Genomic DNA, 21,788 nt, shown 5'->3' with positions numbered 1-21,788 from the left:
TAAACCAAACATGACTGCAGTCTAAATGCACCCCTCAACCACCAGTCTGTAACCTGAAGTACGGTGGTTTTGAGCTTCTCACTACATTTGTATGAGGTAGGCATACTGTATTCCCATTTACAAATAAGGAAGCTTGGTATCCTGAAGTGCCTTGTCCAAGTTGTTAATGTTAGTAAATCAACATATTTTGTTACAAGATTTTGTTGGCATAACTTTGGTAATTGTTAGGGGGATAAAAAATAGTCTCTTCTGATTTCAGCTACCCGTTAACTTACGTGGGGTAACGTCTCGATGAAAGGATGTATGTTGGCAGCTTTGGCTGCACTCACAATTTCATCCTGTGATACAACCCGGCTGTTGTCTCCATAGGCAATATTCTCGGCAATGCTGCAGTCAAATAGGATAGGCTCCTGAGACACGATTCCGAGTTGAGCTCTGAGCCACTGGACATTGAGTTTCTTTGCTTCCTGACCATCGAGAAGCTGAAAACCAAAGTCCACAAACTATAAGAAGGGTTTAAAAAAGAAAAAAAAAAACTAAAAAGTTACTAGATTGTCCATTTGGAGGACTGTTGCATGAGGGCATCAGCAGCTGCAAAACAACAACCCTCCAAGACTTACACCATTGAGGCCAGCATGGCCAACATGATGATTTTTATGGTGATTAAGCCATCCCTATCTTGGTCTAACTGGCAAAATGGTAGCAGATTTGACCCTCTTTTTTCACACTTCTGTTTGTCCTTGTCTGCCCTCCTCCAGCCATCTGTGTCCTACTCTGCCTTAAAGAAGCCTGCATCAAGGTGTCCCACTCAGGTCTGCTGTCCCCAGAATAATTCTAACCCTTCACCTTGACTTGATTTCCCCTTCCCCCATGCACAGCAGTGAAAAAGCTGATCAGAAGCAGGGCCCCCAGATTCCAAAAGTTGGTTGACTCTGGTCCTACCTCTACCTCTCTTTTCCCTGAAAACTACTAGGCTTAACTTTCCCTCACCTCTCTGATAGCACTAAGGACAAGAATCCCATGGAAAAGGAACAAGTTACAAAGGGCAGTGTCTTTGGGAGGATTCTTTTTGCTGGCAGTGATGGTTTTGTTTTTGTTTTACTTGCTGTAGGCGGGAGGCATGGTGCTCTTAGGGAAGTGTTGTAATATGTACTAGAAAATACAGCCTTCTGTAACGTAAAGGTTACAGGCAAAGGAATAGACACAAGTCCAGCTAGTCTTGATCTCAATAAAGAAAAAAATTCCCACCATAGTATCAGCACATCATATTTACAGAGTTTTGGTGAGCTGGTTTGCCCATGTTTCCTGCAGAATAGTTATAATAGCAAAGCAGAAGATTTCCAGAGAGAAACAACTAAATTAGGCTTAACAAGGCTGATTTAGGCTTAACAACTATTAAGAAAACAACTTGAACAAGGCTTAACACTTCGGTGACTGTCTAATGGGGACAGGCTCCCAGGGCTCTGTCGTGGGTGCTGTCCCAAGGTTATGGCAGATACAAGCATTATCGGTAAGAGTTGGTCTTCACTCAAGGAAGAGAGCCAGGGGCTACATGCTAGAAAATCAATGACAAAAGCCAAATATGAAAGGGCTAGAGGTTGAGGATCAAAGTCAAAGTTCGAAAGCCTGGAATTCAAGGTAAGAGAAGGCAGCAAAACTGAAAGCGGTCGGGAGGCAATAAGCAGGTAGCACCCTGTTTTGGAAGTCAGCTTTGAATTTGGGCAGGAGTCTGTAGTTCACCTTTATAAGCCAGTAAGTCAGTATTTGCTTAGAAAAATCAGGCTGACTGGAAAGGCCCATGACAGGGTAAAAATTAACCTTATATTCAGTATTTTCTGAGCTAGCCTGAATTCCAGACATTCTGTCCTATTGTCCCCATATATTTCTCAGATATGGTGCCAGTTTGGGGTTTATAGAATGTGGTCATTATATCAAACAGGATTCTAGGTCTACATTTGTCCAATATTTTACATTATGACAATATTGGTTGGGCCAATTAAAATATAGCCTTCAATCAAGTTATAAGGAAATGTGCTCACCACTGTCCCCGCCAAGGGGTCATAGAACCGCTCCAGGAGCTGGACCACCGTGCTCTTCCCACAGCCACTGCTGCCCACCAGGGCCAGTGTCTGGCCTTTCTTCACCTCCAGGCTCAGCCCCTGAAGCACTGGCACGTTTGGTCGGGTGGGATAGTTGAACACGACTTCATTAAATGTGACATTTCCTTCAAATTTATCCTGAATAAATGTTTAAATGTTGCTATTATAATTGGCCTGATAATTATTGGAATAAGAAATATTATTTCAAGGAAACTTTACCAAAGACTGTAGTAGAGAAACATAAAATTCACATTTGGTATAGTTCTGGTGCCAGTTAATATTGATAGCAAGTTATTACGGTGTGAAATGAAGGTGAGAGATAGGGGTATAGGTGAGATTAGACAGAAAGTCATTACCATGAGTTGTTATCTAACTTAGTTTCTGACTTCTTTAAGATATTCATCTAGCTTTCCCAACTGCTTATTCTGAAGCTGGAATCAAGCCAGTGTCCAAAAGACTCTAAAGGCTTGGAAATTTAGCAACAGTTTCTACCTAAAGTTTCAGTGGACAGCTCTGATGGCAAACCCTGGCAGTTTCTTAAGTTCACTTTCTTTATCTCACTCACTGGGCACAGCAATTTTATCAGAACATGAAATACCTGGGAAAGTCCTGGAAAGACTGTGTGAGTCCCAGTCCCTTTACCTACACAGCTGCTTGTATATCACAGTGTGTAGCATCTTGTGTCATACAAAGAACACTCAGATGTGAGTTTAAGTTACCTTTGTAGATAATAAAGCATAGGATTATTATTCTCATTGTGAACGAACTGCCCTTCTTACCAATTACACCTAAACTATTATAAAAGTGATTAAAGTCAAATTGCTAATTGCGTTAACATGGTAGAATTATACCTTTATGTAGAAATGACTAAATTTTTGTGGAAACTATTCAGTTATAATATATCTGGTTTTCCTTTTTTTTAAATTTTGATGTGCTAAACTTCAGGATCCTTGAAACCACCTATAAAATTTTTAAATGCCAGTCAAGTTGCCCAAATATTAGCTATATAAATATTACAAATTAAATGAAACACAGGTTGGTATAATCATCACAAACTTATCCTGTAGCTATAATCTAGCAGACAGCAAACCTTAGGGAAAAATTGATCAAACATCATCAGGCATCAGAGAACTTACAGGCTTCAGCCCCTCTTCACTGTAGCTGTCAATCAAAGGTTGTCTTTCAAACAGCATGAATAAGTGGGCTGCAGACAGCTTAGCTTTAGCATAGTCTGGAGCAAATGAACTGGCATGTCCTAGAGCCACTGCACCAAACACAATTGCAGAAAACACCCTAGACAGAAGTAGAGGAATTCAAAAATTAGCTTTTATAATTAACTCCATGATGTTTGAAAGTCTAAAGGTACAGTGCTTACCAGTATTTTTTCCCTTTACTCCTTAATCATTCCCTTTCTCCCCGATATGCATTTTCATAAAATTCTAGTAACAAGAGAAATCTAGGAGAGGGGCAAGATCCACTTCCTCAGGGTTTGCCTTTTCTCGACTTGCTTTCTGACTTCCCTTTGCATCGTAGCGCCTAATTTCTTAGGACTACTGTGACTTCCCAAAGGTTTTTACTTTCAAGAAGAGGCTTATAACTGAATCTGATCTGTGAGCTCAGCTAATTTTAGTTGCTGGTTATACTCTTTTTAGAGTTGAGGGAATTGAAGCACAAAGTGTGTAAGGGCCTTAGATCAGTTCCAAGTAAGCTTTTTCTAATAAAGCTCCGGCCCTGACTTCCAGTTTGTGGTTTCTTCTATACCACCACACAAATGATAATCATCATCACTGTAAAGAATTTTTGTTAGGGAAAATAAGCCTTTACTAGAAATAGCTTTTTATTTATAAATAAAATAACTATGCTATCGGTTATTATGCTTAGTACCTGGCTGATGACATGGTCTATACACCAAACCCCCATGATATGAGTTTGCCTGTATTAACAAACCTGCATATGTACCCCTGAACCTAAAATAAAAGTTGAAATAACTTGACAGCACTCTGGAAAAAAAAAATCACCTTAAACTAAAGTTCTATTTTCTAATTATATGCTGTTTAAAGATGGATATTGATTATGACAACTTTTAGGAAGGGCTAAAGATCCTGAGATCTACAACTTCACAAAGCAATTTACTTCTGATACCAGCACTACCCCAGAGAAAGGAGTAGGAGTTCTCTAGTAATAATGGGGAACTTTAAGTTTTCACCTCCAAACTTCTAAAGCTAAGACATTAAAAATGGGTTTTAATACCTAGGGGCTGGGATGAGAGGTATAGTAAAGCTTTCCTTTAAATACTTGATGAAAAGGTGAGCTGCCAAAAACTAAGTTTTAAAATAGTGGTGAACAACCCACATGTGGCTGCATAGCTTCCCTGTACTGCCTAAAGCTGTCTTCTAGGTTTCCATAATTTAACATTTCAATGATTTTAAAAAAAGAAAGGAAGCAGGATTAATGTAACTTTCCAACAGTTTTCACTTTCAGAAATGTTCTCAATATTTTTTATACAATAAATAGTTGTATTCTAAGTTGTAATCCCCAGCTGCTAGTTCCATTTGTCCCTCAAAATCACTCTTGGCTTCTTTCTTGTCAGATTGCTTGTGCAGTTGCTGTCCTTCCATCAAAGACCACAGAAAGCACCTATGCTGAGTTCTGGCTATCTTTCCCTCCTCTTGCCTTTAGGCTTAGGGTGGTAGCAGTTTCTAGCTGGGTATTGCTGGGGTGTTAACTTCCTTCTTGGGTACTGCTTACCTTAACACTTCCCAGGCCTTTGTAAATAGACCCTTTAGCAAACTCATCAATTAACCCATTTGCTGTGCCATTTGTTTCCTGCTGGGATCCTGATACAAAGATTATATAGATACATTTTTTCATGGTAATTTTAATTTTGGATGAAAAAAAAAAAACAGCTCTTATACACTTTCGCTTTTTTGTCTTGACCCTGTTTCAAAAATGGCTGGTCACCACTGCTTTAAAATCATCCCATCAGAGTGGAAACATACCAAATGATCTTAAAAAGAGTGGCTTCCCTTTTTCAATCCTAGATTGCAACCTAAGGGAATGTGCTGAGCACATTTTAAAAAGAAGGCATCAAACAGAAAGTAGTTCACCTTGGAAACCAAGGAAAAAGGAGAGGCTGAGAGGCAAAGGTTGGCAGGGCTGTCTCATCTCAGGCCTGGTTAGGGAGAGAGTGCCTTTGCCAGGCTTCCATCAAGTATTCCCATCTCATTTTCCAGGCCATGTTTTGGTTGTAGATAATAGTAAGCTATATAACCCTGTTTTGAGTCCATGGTCACCAGCAACTTTCTAATTATGATTTTTTCTGCCTATATTCTATAATGAGAAAATTTGCATCATCCTGACCAGGATTATATGTACAACTAAAACTGTGCTTTCTGATCATTTTCATAAGCTTAACTGTAGCCTGCAAAATGAAACTGCACTTGGAGTATTAACAAGATCAGATCTCCGTGCCTGCCAGGATGGAAACTGTGGTAAATTTAAATCCCTGACCTCATCTTTGGACACAGGAGTCGTTTTTTTCCCTACTCTAAACTTTTGTATAAACCTACTAAAACCATATTATAGAATAATCTTAATATTTCTAAAGCTACTTACAGAATAACATCTCTGAAGCGCATATGTCCATTCACAATGAGATACGCACCAAATCGAAAACAACCGGCATAGGAAAAATACATAAATGCTTGTGAGATACTAAAAGTAATTCCATAGATGTGTGCCTTCTGCACGGAATTCCTGAAAAGCAAATCAGTATACTTGTAACCATCTCTTCAGCCTCCCTTAGCGCTGTGTAGTGGAAAGAGCATGGCCTCTAAGTCTGGCCGAGTGGGTTTAAGTTCCACCTCCAGTTATATTAGTTTGGGTAAATAGTAACTTCTCTAAACATTTATACCATGGAAATAATCACTGTAATGTAGAATTGTTTTGACAATTAAAAACCATATAAATGTCTAGCACAGTGCCTAGTTCATAGTGGTTCCTCAAATGATAACTGATATTATTACATATTAATATCTGATGACTCCAATGTTCAACTCCTATTATGTAAGCATAGTTGTTGTTTCAAAAATACCTAAAATGTCAGAATCTGAATTTAAGTTTGAATTATCTAAATGTGATTTACTACTATTATGTTGTTTCCTGTAACTAATTGTACTCTGTTAGGTTAAAATTCATGTTTCAGATTCACAAAAGTTAAGTTGAGTCCCTGAAGTTTACATAGATATACACCAGAAGTCCTTTCCCAAGCTAGATCCTGCCAGCCCCTGTATATAATTTATTTTGCACAGTTTCTAATTTGACCTCATGCTATACTTCATTGGCTTCTGAATCCTCCAAAAGAACTATAATTGAGTTACTCTCAAATATGAGGGCATTTTTGGCAAAAGGAAAAATTCAAAGTATTACTAATTTGGATGGTTTAACTTATGTGCTGTGAATATGGTGTTACAAAACTTGAGCATTCTGTGATGCTATTGAATCTTTAAATTATAACCAAGTTCATAATTAGCTTCAGCTTTCTATTCTTCCTTAACCCTCCTTGAAGTTTAAAATAGGTCATCATTAATGGTGCATACATGTTTATATGTCAAACATCAAATGGACACAAAGATGTAGCTGCATGTTCTTTAGTATTATATGAAGTGTGCATAACTGAGGAGATGGCATAAATTGAGACTTTCGAAGATATCTGTTCAAATTTGCAAGTGTTCAAAACTACTGTTCCAGTCTGCAAAATTGTAATCTAAGTTGTGTTCAACTTTGTTTGTGTTAAAACATACTCATTTATAAAATCAGGCTGCAGTGGAAATGAGTGGCAAATGGTGCCATTCATTAGGAGTTTCTTGAATTGCTCAACTATAAACCACTGAAATAGGCTGTGTTTCTTTATCTTCAGAGTAGGTTGGATCTGGTCCTCATTCAGAGAACAAATGAAATACTTTCCTCTGGAACATACCCAATAGCAAGTCTCACTTTTGGTTCAGTCTACACACTGCAAAGAAAGGTTTGAGCAATTCCTTAAAGGAATGTTTGTCTTAAGTCACCCAGATAGGTTATTTATGTTGCCTGCACTGATAACCAAAGACTGTGCAATTCTCTATATCTTTTACCTCTTGGAGATCTATTCTTATTGTTTGCATAAGATGTAAAAAATGTAATTCTGTGTCCTAGTCACATCAAAAAGCTACTTATTTTCAGTGACAGAATTATTGAAAAAAGGTCACCCTTATAGTCATATCATTGTTTGGAGCAGCAGAGCTTTTATTATCTTTTTGGGACAATAATTCAGCCTTAGGAAAGCACTAGGTTCTTAGCAGGAATCATATGGTTCATTACCTGTAAGGTCCATACAACTTTTCAACATACATTGATTCAAATTTTCTTTCCTGGGTCAAAGACACAACTGTCCTAATATTTTCTATTGCCTCTGTTGCAATCTGTAACACAGAATAGACCTTCATTAGAAGTGGTGTTTTTACTTCTGAAATAATGAAAAATAAGCCCTAGGGCTCTGTCAAAAGTATCCTGATGGTTACATTGATAAGCTTTAATTTCCTTTAAATTAAAAACAAAAGGCATAATCTGTTCAAGACTAGCTTTATGACAAAACTGGTACTTCTGGCTGTGCTAAGTATGGTAGGCAAGTCTTTGTATGCTCAGGAAGGCTGATCAGCTAAGGGCAAGAACTGTGGCCTGGGAACCAAGGGCCTGGTTCTATTCCCAGCCTGCCACCAGGCAGTTACATGACTGGCCTTAGTCACAACCCCTTTGTGGCCTGGCTTTCTTCAAAAGGCAGAGTCCTAGAAGAAAGGATTAGGCTGTGATTTCTAAGGGCCTATTGGAGCTTCCAATTATTTCCTCCCTGAGTATAACTTCTTATAAAAGCTGTCCACCCACAATGGGAAGGAGATCCCAATTGTAAACAACATGAGCATGCTTTAAATCCATGATTAAATCAGAGGCAGACATCTGACTAATCTGGGTCAATCAGATTGGGTTTCCTGGCCCTGGGACACAAGTTTGAACCGTGAGGCCCTGTGGCTCCAGAGGCTGATGTCACATTGGGTATGTGTAAGAAGCTGGTCTGAGTATACAGCATCCGAGGAATGGAATAGATGTATAGGAAGACTCAGATATTAGAGCCTGTGGCTGTAAGAGCCAGTTAAACACAAACTGCCTGTGTTTCTTGCACTTTGGAGTGTCCTTATATCAAATCGCTTTTACCCAAACCAGCCAGAGCAGTTTTCTGATTCTTATAGCCAAACCGCCCTTGACAAATGTTCACTGTCTGTGACTTAGCTATTTAGTCTAAATCTTAGTTCTGTAGTTGAGTCATCTAAACCATCAGCACACAGAGCATAAGATCTTAATTTTAGGCTTTTAACAGCTTTAAGACTTTTTTTTACCTCAGTTCTTGCTTCTGTAATGAGCTGAAAGGAAGATATTTGATGCTTGAGACTGAATAACCATAGATTTTTCGTTTGTAATAAAGATAAACAGATAGCAATTACGAGAATAGAGAAAAATTACTGAGCTTTTACTATGTCCAAGTATTACCTCATTCACCGATATGATCTCATTTAGCCTCACAACCTTGAAAGATAAATAGTATTCCTATTTACACAGATGAGAGAACCGAGGCACAGAGAAGTTAACTGAATTGCCTTAAGTTCTAAAGTTAGTAAGTAGCAAAGCAAGAATTCCAACCCAGGCTATCTGATGTGGAGTCCATGTTCCTAAGCCATTATGCCATTCTGCTACCCCTGCTGTGTAATTTACACAAGGAGAAACCAGTAATGACTTGACACTTCTCTTGACATTCTAGTCATGGGTCAACTGCTTTGCGGGTTAGCTCTGGCACAGAGGGCCCTTAATCTCAGTGACCAGACAGGGCCTGGGTCAAGATGGTTATGAGGCAGTCTTCCCTCCCCACTCCCTGCCCAGTTATCAACACCCTCACTACCAAGCCCTTTTTGGAAAATTGGGATGGGAATACCTCAAACCCTGTTGTACTTTAACGATGATGAAACTGTACCCAGGTAAATGAGAGCGTTTCTTTTTAAATAAACAGTGATTTGGGGTTTTTCTAGAACCTTCTTTCCGACTCTTATTCTCAATCAAGTGCTGACTAACCATATTGAACTATGATTGAGCTGCTGCTATTAACATTTAAAAATTTTTTAATCTTTCATATTTTAAATATTTCATATTTCATATTTAATCTTTCATGTTTCATAACTCTATTAGGTTAAAGTAGCTACTAAAAAAAAATTAAACTGGCCAGTCTGAGTTATTCAATCTCTGATCCTTAGAATAACAGGGTTTTAGCTGGAAGGAACATGGGACAGTATCTGGTATAATTTTTCATTTTACTAAGGTAGAACGTGAGGACCAGAGAAGTTGGGGATCTTCTCCAGCCTCACACACTGTGGGTAGCAAGACCAAAGCTAATAACCCAAGATTTTGTTTTGTTTCAATACTGCTCAATTCTACCCGCTCTACTCTGACAAAATTCTAACAATTAATGAAGTTAGGACTATTAACTAGATTCAAGATGTTTTCTATCATGTAACCTGTCTAAGAAAAGTTTATTTTCATTCCATCCAACTGACCATTCTCCCATATGAAATGTGGAAAGAAGCAGGATTGAGGGGCAGAGGAGGAAACAGAGCTACACAGTGTTTCTTCAGCAGTTAGTTGAGATACTCAGAAGTCAAGGAAATGATGCCCTAAAGTACCCACAGCCAGCAGCCAAGAAAATCTTCAAGAACTCTGGACACCCAGGGGTTCCCAAGTCCTGGGAACCACATATTGTCCTAGCAAGCTCCAAGTCCTGGAGAGGAGGCAGCGTGAAAATGAGGGGAGTGCATTCTTATGGGAACCTGGAGATACTATTATACCTAACGCTGCATGCAGCGGCAGCTGATGCTGATTACAAGAGGACAGGAAAGGATTTCACCAGACATAATTGGTTTAGTGGAAACATGGTTGGTCCGAATGTTAATCTTTCCCCTTAATATGGCGCCTCTGAAGCTAGTCACTCACCCAGTCTCTGACGCCTTCTTCCCTATAGAGATACTGTCTGTTCCACTTCTCATAACTAGTGAAGGTCAGTTGCAGTAATGCTTGTAAAAGGGCTTTGCACAGTGCAATGCTACAAAACCTATATCACAATTTATATTTATTATCTGCTTCACTTCCTCATGTTTCAATAAAGGATAATAATTACATAAATAAGACTAAAAATGTTCATGGGTATTATCTACATTTGAACATTTCAGTGCATGTACGTGTAAATAAAATGTTTATGTGTAGATTTAGACACTTAAACACATATAAAGAGACCATATAGTAGAGGTAAGAGCTTTGAAACTAGACCTGAACTTAAATCCCAGCCAAATCTCTAACTTCTGTTTGAATCTCAGGTTCTGCATTTCTAAAATTGGGATAACAATAGTGCCTGCCTTATAGGATTACTGTGAAGATGTAATAAATTGGTGCATATAAATACGTAGCACAATAACTGGCACGTAGTAAGGCTCAAGTAAATGTTAAGCCCAATTGCCATTATAGTGAGAACCACAAAATCGAGGCATTACTGCCATCTGGTGGCTTCCATCTTAATTATAGAAAACACAGCCAAGAAGAAGAGGATCTCTTAAATGCCGGCCCATGTCCGACCCTGAACAATTCACTTACAGTCTTCTGCATGAAGGTTTGTGAAACAGGGATGACATTTGTCCAAACAGTAGCATTGGGACATGAAGTAAAATGAAATGCACTTTGAATATTCAGAAGTTCTTTATCATAACTATGTTAAGTGCTTTCTATAGGCTAAACGTTTTATGTTAATCACTTTATATTTAAGTTCTAGACATTAATACAGTAAAATATTTCATACACAATTGACAATTATTAGTTGTAGTGAGCACAAACATTTAATTATTAAAGCCTGCATATCATGATAAATAATTCAAATAAAACACATGTCTAAAAACAACACTTACACCAATTGAAACCTTATTTGACCTACCTTTCCAGCAGCTTCCAGTTCTTTTTTATCTCTTTTGGCATTTCCAGCCAACAATTTCATTTCAACAATTCCTGATACAGCAATAATTGGAACAGCTGCTAATAGCAATAGGGTTAACTGCCAACCGTAGATAAATGATATGATGATACCAGTTCCAAGGTTAGCTATATTCTGTGCAATTAAAGCCAACCTGGTTCCTGTGGCCTGGAAGAGAAAAAGCACAAAGCAACTGTAGTTTTAAGCTCCAAATGCATGTGCTCCAGCCTTAGCCTCTTGGTCAGAATGATGAGTGGGTTCTGTGCCTGAGCTACATTGGCTTACTTTCATTACAATAAACCCACAACACCTGTGCTTAACTCATGAGGCTCTGCAGACTTTTCTTCATTGTGCCTTTACACTCTCACTCCTCTCCTGCCCACCTGAACCAACATTCTAGAACCAAGTAATCAACTTCTCCGCTTTGTGGATGGGCACTGGGGGTGCATGTATTTTTTCATAGATGCAATGTTCAAAGAGGAAACTAACTCCAATGTACCTGGGCAATTTTAAAGACCATTTAATTCAAAAATGTAAAAGGGAAAGAGACCATCTGTTGTTACAAAGGGTACGTGTCCTAAGAGACAATCCACCACAAAGCACATATAAGGATGAATTAGTGTTGTACCGCTCAGAAAACAAAGGTGGCTGTAGCAACATTGCAGTTGGCTCTCTGCATCCATTCCTTCTTCTCCTGTTGTGTGGAAGCAGTGAGCTGCAAAGTAATCCCTCAGCTAAAGGGGTGGGGACGTAGGCCACTCAGAACACCGCCATCCCCTGGAGACAGTGGTTCAGGGTAGGGCATGTGACCCAAATTAGCCCAAATTAGATTTCAGCATAAGGGTTTTTGTTTGTTGGTTGAGGTAGAGGTGTGTGCTGTCTTTCCCTGGATGGGAAATAAGGAAGTTTGTAGTTCTAATTACTATTAGCAGACATCCTGTGACTGCAGGGAATCAGCCTTGGGATAAAACCAAAGCCAATGATGGGAACCTGGATTCTGGATTAAATCTGGAGGGGGCAGTGAGTCTATCAACCTTGAAGTTTAATCTTCTGCTTATTGTTTACAGCAGTTTTGATTTGAGCTCTCTGCTATTTCTAGCTGGAAGCATCTTAACAAGTGTGGGTATGCTATATGCTTATCTAAAACCATGTTATGTAAAAAATTACAAGTAGAGTGCAGTCTACATACTCCTTGGACTTGGGCAGCATCTGTGGCAAGTCTTGTAGAAAGTGCACCAGTACTGTTTTTATGGTCATCAAACCAGCTCATGTCCTATGGCATAAAATACACTTTTATATTAGTTCAAAATTAAAATAAGCAAAGAAAACCAGACAAAGCCTCCCAAAGCTCCAATGCTGAGGAAATTTAGGGGAGACCTCATATGCAGTGTAGAGTCCCTGGCCTTGCTCTGAGCACACCCCCCCAGAATCTGGCAGAACCCAGCTTCCTGACTGCTCTGTGGTAGGAGGGAGAGCATCTCTGGTCTATGGGGGCAGGGCTCACCCAGATGGCTGCCATGCTCTTTGCCAGCTCCACCCAAGGCTGGGAGGCTGGTGGGCATTCCATTCACCCAATCATCACGTCTTTCACTATGGACACTTCTGCCCTGATATGGTGTTGTCTGTCATAAAGGGTGGTGGAGCTGTCTTGGACATGTTGTTCTGATAGATTCTAGGCAGGAGAAAATAAGCCCTGGTTTCTCACCAAGCTTTTGTTTGATTTTTTTTAAACACTGATTAAAAGTGTGTCTGATCTCCAGTTAGCCACAGGGATAAAAAAAGAAGCATGTCTGAGACTTGATTTTAATTGTAAGCTACTCATCCATGGCATCTTTTACCTTCACATAAAATAATTTTTCCTGCATAGCAAGAGTTTAGGAGATACTGAAATAGGATTTGTAAAGAGATTTAATCAGAATATACTACCTACTATGTGCTCATTTGTGAACAGAAATGTAATCAGTTCCTGTCAATTGAATGGATAATATTCTGGCCCTCTCTTAGGCATTTTCTATAAAAATAGATAATTCATGTTTGCATATTTTCCTACGTCATGCACTAGAATGTGAACTTACCAGGAGAGCAAATAATGGATTGTACAGTACCAGCCACCAGCACAGTGTCTGGTACATGATAAGTAATGTTTGAATAAACAAACAAGTGAATTAATGTGAAAATAGACCTCAAATAAGAAATAAACAAAACTCAATTATTAACATTTGAGGATACCTACAGTTAGTATGGTAGATTGTGGTACATGAGATTAAATGCTACCAACTAGCTTTTTCTTGGTTTAAAGATATCCTGGAGTCTCAATGGACTCACCAGGGCCTGCACAGGATCCAGCAAATAGATACAGGTCTTCGAAATGATAGTGTCTACATGGAGAGAGATATTTACAGAATAAGCCAAAGCTACCCAAATAAAGCCTATTTCTAGGGAAAAAAACAAAAAAAAACAAAAAAAACCATGAGAAGTCTTTAGCTCTTGAAGGACCAGGACAATTTGCAGGACTCTGCCCCATCCTTGCATGAATACCCTGGGAGGAAAACATGCATATCGACATACCAATAAGAACAGTAAGAAGCTTAATATGGAAGAAATGTGAAAGATCAGAAGGCATTCTCCAGCGCGCTCTCCTACCTGTCTTAGCATTGCTTTAAAAGCCATTGACCGCAGTCTCCTGGTGAGGATCTCGCCAGCTTTCCCAAACGTGAAACCCTGGTTGAGAAAAAAGGCTATGGTCTCTTTTGATCTTTATGTATGTAATTGCACCAGACCAATCATGTTCAACTTTTATGTAGTAAAGTTATGAGTTGTTTTACAGTTGCCACGGATCCTCAAGTCATGTTAATAACCTGAGCAGCCCCAGATGAATCAAGCATGCAACCATAGGAGAAACCTAAGTGCTCCGAACCAAGAATTAGGGACTGAATTAAGAAGCAGACACCACATGGCAGGATGCAGGATTCAATCAGATTGAGCTCTGACACTACCCCATGGCAGGATCCAGTCAGATGGTGCTTCCCGGCATCACGTCATTACAAGATCCAATCAGATCACACTTCTTTACCATACGCTTATAAAACCTAACCCAGCCTCCAGCTTGGGGAGGTACTGCTTTGGGATCTATGCCCTGTGAGCTCCTCACTTGTGACAAGTTATAAAATTCCTTTGCTAAATCCTCCTTGATGTGGTCATTGGGTTGAAACCCACCAAGTGACCACACCTGCCCGTTGTGTGGGTAACAGTGGCTAGTATTCTGACACAGGTGCATATATTCACATTGATTTTACATTATTTGTATGTTAACTATTTAAATAACAAAAGTCCAGGACCAAATACGAATTCAAAGCCCCCACGTCAAATTCATGTACTGCAAAATCATCAGTATGCATTAGAATCAAAGGCCAAAAATCTTAAAGGTGTACAGTTCTGGCTTCTAAACCATTCTAAATAGGTTTATTTTTCAAAACTTTGAAGGACAACATCTCAGTGGCAAAGATACTGTGTTTAACTACAACATTCAGTGTGTTCCTACTACTTCCAATAAACCAGTTAAATACAGAAGTAACAAAGTCCTACACAGGAATTCATTTTGGCTCATGCAGTGTAGAGGAAGGATGTCCTTAGAAACAAGATCCAAATGAGTATGCTGGTTCCTGGTCACAGCTCCACCTACAGCCAGATTGGGGAACAATCAGGGTACTCTTCCTTCCCCAGCCTCTTTGGGACAATTTCCTACTTTCTAATTACCACATCCAAACTGGAGAGGAGTCCAGATGTCTAGAAGTGGGCTTACTTCTGGGATGTGTGAGTCTCCAGCCACAGTGTGAGTGTTGGGGTAGCCGTGCCGAGGGCACACGGGGGAGTGCACATCAGAACTGTTTACTAAGCCAGGGGGATGGGTGATCAGTGCACCTCGTGAATCAGCCCCAGGTGTTCCTCGTCCAGGACCAGGCTGCCCTCCCGCTCCATTTGCTGGCGGATTGCTACAGGTTCTATGCATCAGCCCACTGTTCCTGCGGCCCCTGAAACACATTTTCTAGCTGCACTCCCTAGCATGCCAGGAATTGGGGCTGGATCAGATCATTGAGTTGCATCTAGTAGGGCAATGATTTCTAAATAAAAAACTTGGTTTACTTTGCCATTGGCTCAACAATAATAAAAGAGAAGCATGCTGGCACGACTAGGAAACACTATTTTGCTGACTTGATGGATTGTATTATATTTGAAAGGCCTATGTGGTGCCTGCCCACTGGGTTAAAGAGACAAAAGAAATTACAGAGAAGTCTAACTGGGTAGAAAAGTACAATTAGAGAGTTTGACTAGTTTATTTTGGCCAGGTCTACAACATTAGAATACAAAATATTATGTTCTTTCAAATAGTTCATCAATTAAGTAGGAAAAGATCAGAGAAGTTACTTGATATTCTATAAAGAGTAACAACAGAAAAGAGAATGCTATTGGACTGTACTTTCCCATTTCCCAACCTACTGAATTTAAGTTACTCTTATGTTCTGCAGTAAACTGAGGTCTCGTGTCCTTGGTAATGAATGTTTGCTGAGGGCAAACTTGTAATGTAATATAATTTAGGACACAGGGAAGTCACAGTTCCCCCTGACAAGGAGTCTACCCTCCAGCAGAGCCTTATGCCAATCGTGTTTGCAATTTATTTCACTGTAAGAATTTGGAAGCTCCATTAGGTTTAATTTAATTTCTCTAATTAAATTATAAACTTGATGAGAAAGGCGAATCATGGGTACCTACCTGAAGGAAGAAAGTAAAAAAAGAAATAATTCCCAGACATAAGAAAAGCAAAGAGAATATGTTGCACTTCTGCTGCTTTACTGCATCGTCGCCTGGTCCAAAAATCTACAAAAGAATATTTAAAACGCCCACTTGGATTACATAATTGATCCTTGTTCATTCCTCTCATAAATAGTGGCTTGAGTGTCACATGTTTAAAACTAGGCTTCAAATATGTAGGGTTTTGGTAATTGTGGTAAAATATACATAACACAAAATTTACCATTTTAACCATTTTTAAGTGTATAATTCAGTAGCATTAAGTACAGTCACATTGTTGGGCAACCTTCACCAGTATCCATCTACAGAACTTTTCACCTTCCCAAACTTCCCAAACTTGTTACCATTACAATGACTCCCCATTACCTCCTCCTCCCAGCTCCTGGCAATTTCTATTCCACTTTCTGACCACATGGTTATTAACATAGGTTGACATACTGCATATGGACTGTGAGTGGTTGCACATTTTAGCATTTGTTCCTCTTCCTATATGTCCCTTGCTCCCTGTGACTCCTCCCTGCCCCAGCCCTCTGCTTCTCATTCCATCAGGCTTCCACCCAGAGGGGCCTTTCTGAGCATCCTCTCTGAAACAGCACCCCCAGCTAACACCTATTACCCTACCCATCTTTTAAAACACTTGCTATCCCTCAACACGTTACATGTTTGTGGGGCTATTTTTTTATTTGTCTGTTGCATGTCTTCCCCGACAGAAACCATGCTGTTTGAGGGCACAACTTGGTTTATTTGTATACCACTGTATCTCCAGTGCCTGGAGCAGCACTAGGCAGATAGATGCCCCAAAATATATAGTCCACATTGCCTTGAATTGCAAGAGAGCCAGAGCTTGCTTTGTTTTGAAACTTTAAAAGACTTGGAGGAGGATCTTTTCTAATTTATTTATTTTTTGGCTTGTGGTCTTAATTGTGGATCACTGTCCAACATCACAAAAATAATAAACTCGTAACATGATGGAGAATTATTTATCCTCCACAACAAAGTCTCTCCAATAATGTTAGAGCTTGACTAAAATTGTAGAATATGAATTCTGGATTTCATGGAATTGATGGAGGCTTTATATTTGTGATAACTTCCTTTAAATATCCCCCAATTAATTGAATGATTGGCTAGTATGTTTTCTTTCTTAGTCTTGGACCCCCCAAGCCTCGGAAGTATTGCTAAAATGTGGTGGCTGTTGCTTTTGAATACTTACTACAAGGCACGCACTCTTAAATGCTTTCCAGATAGTTACCTGTATAATCTCTTAATCCTCAGCCATGTTATGAAGTAGATTTATTGTATAGATAAAGAAACTGAGGTACCGAGAGCTATGGAGTGGTGAGGCCAGTCTATACCCAGTGCCTGGACTATCATTAAACTCTATGACTTTAACCCCTCCCTGCTCCACTCTCTCTCCTCCTCACTGTGCGACATGAACCAGCTTCTCTACACAAACAGATTGGGGATCGTTGTCTGACACCAGTTTCGCCAAATCAAGAGAGCCTTAAAATGCCTTCTTCATTGATTTTACATTTTATAATTTCATTAATATCATAACTTAAAGTGATTTAAAGTCTACTTATCTTTTCCCTCACAGCTTTTCTCAAAAGGGATTTAAGGACTTTGGCTTAGTTTAATTTAAGGTTACTTAATCCCAGAATGGAGCCAGTCAGTGAGGTTGGGAGAAGCAGCAGCTGATGAATTGATTTAATTCAGGCTGTTATGTGATGTTTGCAAACTTACCGCTATGATCTCTGAGAATATGACTGAAAATGCCGGCTGAAGCCCCCCATTGACAATGGCACATACTGTTCCCACGACAAAGTACGGCCATTCTGTTTTATTCAGTTTCAGGACCTTCAGAAAGGACACTGGTGGCACATTTGCTTCCTAGAACATATAAACATCAGGGCAAACTGGTGATGACACAACAGTTACTAGAGTCTGTAGACATAGAAAAGGCATGGCCATTGCCCTCAAAGGACTCGCAAACTAGGTGCAGAGAATGATAAGCCAACTATTAGAGAGTAGGACAGTATATGATAACATGTTAACAATGTTTACTGATTACACATCACAAGCTGAGTATGGGTTGTTCTGCCAAGAAACAACCTTCATGGGGTGCTTAGCCCGTCCCTATTCTGGCCTCAGCAGACTGCGAGGTAGCAGGATCTGGGCACAAATACCTTGGCATCCAGCTCTGGAGTTGCACAACACTGTGTTGGTGTGACAGTCATGGCTGGGCCACATGAGCTGAGCTGCAGTTTTCTCATATATTATGATACAGTCCTGCCTCTCTAACAGGGATGATATCTGGGTCAAATGAGACAATACACCTGAGTATATGGATAAACATCTTTGTAAATGTAGGAAACCATTACTAACTGGAGAACATGGGCTTGGCCTCCTCACCCCAAAACCTTGCCTTTTCTGTGCCATATTTCCAACTCACAAAACCAAATTAATTACATTCCTTTTCTCTTATCACACTTTTCCCTGTGCAGACTTCTCTTATTTCATAGCTTAGCTTGTTTGTGATTTTTTTGTTTACATATCTCCATTTCTAGTATGTAACTTTTTTTTAAGGTAAAGATTATGTCTTTATATTCCTAGAAAGTAGTCCAATTCCTGGCACATACAAGATTCTCAGCAAGTGTTTAATTAAATGTCTGGCCAAGCATGCAGGATTTAGGTCTCATAAAGAATGTTCTGATGATAGAAGCAGTTTAATATTAAACTTGAGACAGAGGTGACTATGGAATCTCAAAAGCTTGAGGTCACTGAGAAAGGTTATATTTATATCTCTATAAAACAGAGAATATAGAAGTAGGTTCTACTGAGCCTTCTTTCAAATTACCCATTTTTTCTGTATTTCAGGGTTTTTTTTTCCCTCCCTAGTTAACATTATCTTTAAGTCCCTATCTCCAGCATAATGAATCAATCTTTTTCTTGGGTTACTGCTCTTCAGCACACAAACAGGTCCCTCTAATCAGACTTAATCTCTCCCTCTCTTTTGGCACGTTGTTTTCTCCCTATGATGGTACTTGGGACAATCTTGTTGATTGCAGCATTTCCTACCTCCCCCTCTTCTCTGTGCATTTCTTCAAGAGACGCGCTTCTGTAAAATACTGGAGTTTAAAGAGAGAGCAAAATGAGGAAATAAATGAGGAAATGAAAAGTGGACAATTCCATAGCCAAAAGAGGGGAAATTGCTTATCTTACTTATAATAATGAAGCTCCAAAATGGTACAATTATTATTCTTCTTTCTATAAATATACCAAGATTAAGACCTCTAATAGAGTCCTTGTAATTTCTGCAGTAATAGTGTGCACAGATAAAAACAGATGCAATGAATTATTGGTAGAATTAGTTTTCTCAGGCCAACACAAGAGTAAAAATAAACTCAGCCTTCATCAACAAATAACATCAAAATATATCAAAACTATATCTTGAAATAAGGAAATCTTTTTTGGAATGGATTCCCTCTCTATAATAAAATTGTTTGTTCCAACCTGGGCAACATGGTAAAACCTCATCTCTACAAAAAGCACAAAAAAATTAGCCAGGTGTGGTGGCACACACCTGTAGTCCCGGCTACTCAGGAGGCTGAAGTGGGACAATCAGTTGAGCCCAGGAAGTGGAGGTTGCAGTGAGCCAAGATTGCACCACTGCACTTCAGCCTGGGCAACACAGCAAGACCCTGTCTCAAAAAATAAAATTAAAAATAAATAAATAAATAAAATTATTAACTGGAATTAATAATCTCCTAAATCCAGCGTTGCTATTTCTCACCATTCTCCTCTTTTTCTAAGTAAGAGAATTCCAATCTAATTTAGAATGTCAATGCATACAGCAAAAAAAAAATTGAATTTTCCATACTCATTGCTAAGTATGGCCATGTGATTGAATTATGACCAATGACTTATAAGTAATAGTATTGTGTGGGAATTCTGGAAAACCTCTTTGTTTCTTCCTGTTGCTTGGACCACAGATGTGATAGGTAGGGCTTCAGGAGGCACCTTAGATCATAAGTGACCCTGAGGATGGAAACCTGATGCCAGGGTAGTGCAGATAAAGATGAAGGGAGCTTGTGTCTATGGGAACTGTAGAGCTACTGCTCTAGCCCTGGGTTTTTCACCTCTAAGATTTTGGTATGTGAAACAGAAATGAAAACTCTTAAGTTGCTTAAATGGATGCTATTCTGGGTTTCCTAATATAGATAATCAAATGTAATCCTACCCAATAGAGTATGCAAATATCAGGGCCTCTCATTTTGGACCAGTCTTATTACCTCTGGACCTCAAAGATGAATGTCAAATTTCATTTTAATATTAAGCATCTCAGCATAAAGACTACATTTCTGGATTTTTTTCCTTTGAAAATCCATTTATAATTGGAACTGATTTCAATTCATTGTCAAGTACATTTAAAATTTGAAAATTTTTTTCTTTGCAAAGCGTATGGCTCGTAGTAGCAGTCATCTGTGCCGGAAAAATATTTGCAAGGCTAAGAATTTCAATAATTGGGCCGGGCGTGGTGGCTCACGCCTGTAATCCCAGCACTTTGGGAGGCCGAGGCAGGCGGATCACGAGGTCAGGAGATCGAGACCATCCTGGCTAACATGGTGAAACCCCGTCTCTACTAAAAACACACACACAAAAAAAATTAGCCGGGAGAGGTGGCGGGCGCCTGTAGTCCCAGCTACTCGGGAGGCTGAGGCAGGAGAATGGCGTGAACCCCGGGGGACGGAGCATGCAGTGAGCCGAAATCGTGCCACTGCACTCCAGCCTGGACGACAGCGAGACTCCGTCTCAAAAAAAAAAAAAAAAAAAAAAAAAAAAGAATTTCCACAATTGTAGCAAAACTACAAAGTAAAAGACTTAATTTAAGTGAAAAACAACTTACAAGTCCATCGGTTTCCACATCAAGGCTATTCTGACACATTTGTGAATTTTTAAGGTTTTTCTGAGTAGAATGCCTAAATAGGCGAGATTTCCAGCCACTTGGGGCCATTCCAGTGGCAGCCTTTTCATCATTTAGTTCAAATTCTTCTGACTGGATCTGGCTTCCTGATGTCTGAAAGAATATCAAGACATTAAAGTGTGTGTGTGTGTGTGTGTGTGTGTGTGTCTCCAAATGGATGTAACCTCCAAGTTTAGAATCATAAACAAATTTGGAATATTACATGTATCAAGCTTTTCAGATTTCCTAACTGCTTCTCAATCAAGGATAGCTAGAAAACTATAAAGTATAGAAAGGTTAAATTGAATTTGAACAATAAGAAAATTGGAGTATAAGAATATTTTCTAAAAATTTAAAGACACATTTTTCATAATCCAGAAGGTATATAGGAATTTACTTAATATGCAATAATCCAGCGAACAAGTCATGGCTACCAAGAAAGGGAAGAATTAAAGCTACAAACAAGGAAAGCTGAATCAAAGGGCCTGGTCACTACCCACAGGAGGTAAAACTGTCTTCCTCAACTGGCTGAGTATGGTCATCTTCCTTCTTCACAGTCCTGCTCTGATGCACACCTTGGCCCACCAGACCCAACATGCAGGCTCAGCCTCATTGCTGGCTGTGAGATCAGTTCTCTTTTTAATGGGAATGGGGGCGGGGGTGGTGATCTAAGGACTTCTAGTTCACTGCCTAGTAAGGGTGAGGGAACATCAAGCCCTGCTGGAGTTGACTTCGGTCTGGTTCCCTATTTGCTTCCTCCATGTCCAACTACACATCTTAATAGTTTGTTCAGGGTCTTAGTCCTTGTAGTAGTGTCTTGTTCTTGCTT

The 21,788-nt window shown here is 39.4% G+C and overlaps 1 protein-coding gene across 1 annotated transcript in view; it reads right to left on the bottom strand.

The window, feature by feature from the left end:
• Positions 1-266: 266 nt before the first annotated feature.
• The window catches only part of ABCB4 (ATP binding cassette subfamily B member 4), a 69,920-nt gene continuing 48,398 nt past the window's right edge, over positions 267-21,788 (bottom strand). The window contains exons 16-26 of the mRNA XM_032755871.2: positions 20,903-21,073; positions 17,740-17,886; positions 15,961-16,065; positions 13,834-13,911; positions 12,380-12,463; positions 11,155-11,358; positions 7,458-7,558; positions 5,715-5,855; positions 3,236-3,392; positions 2,040-2,237; positions 267-503 (exon numbers count right to left, since the gene is read on the bottom strand). Coding sequence (XP_032611762.1) covers positions 267-503; positions 2,040-2,237; positions 3,236-3,392; positions 5,715-5,855; positions 7,458-7,558; positions 11,155-11,358; positions 12,380-12,463; positions 13,834-13,911; positions 15,961-16,065; positions 17,740-17,886; positions 20,903-21,073 — 1,623 coding nt within the window. The remainder of the gene's footprint in view (positions 504-2,039; positions 2,238-3,235; positions 3,393-5,714; positions 5,856-7,457; positions 7,559-11,154; positions 11,359-12,379; positions 12,464-13,833; positions 13,912-15,960; positions 16,066-17,739; positions 17,887-20,902; positions 21,074-21,788) is intronic.

Source organism: Hylobates moloch, unplaced genomic scaffold (assembly GCF_009828535.3).
Source record: "Hylobates moloch isolate HMO894 unplaced genomic scaffold, HMol_V3 SCAFFOLD_1, whole genome shotgun sequence".
NCBI lineage: Eukaryota > Metazoa > Chordata > Mammalia > Primates > Hylobatidae > Hylobates > Hylobates moloch.
The sequence above is the reverse complement of the archived record's forward strand: the minus strand, read 5'-3'. Positions and strand labels throughout refer to the sequence as shown.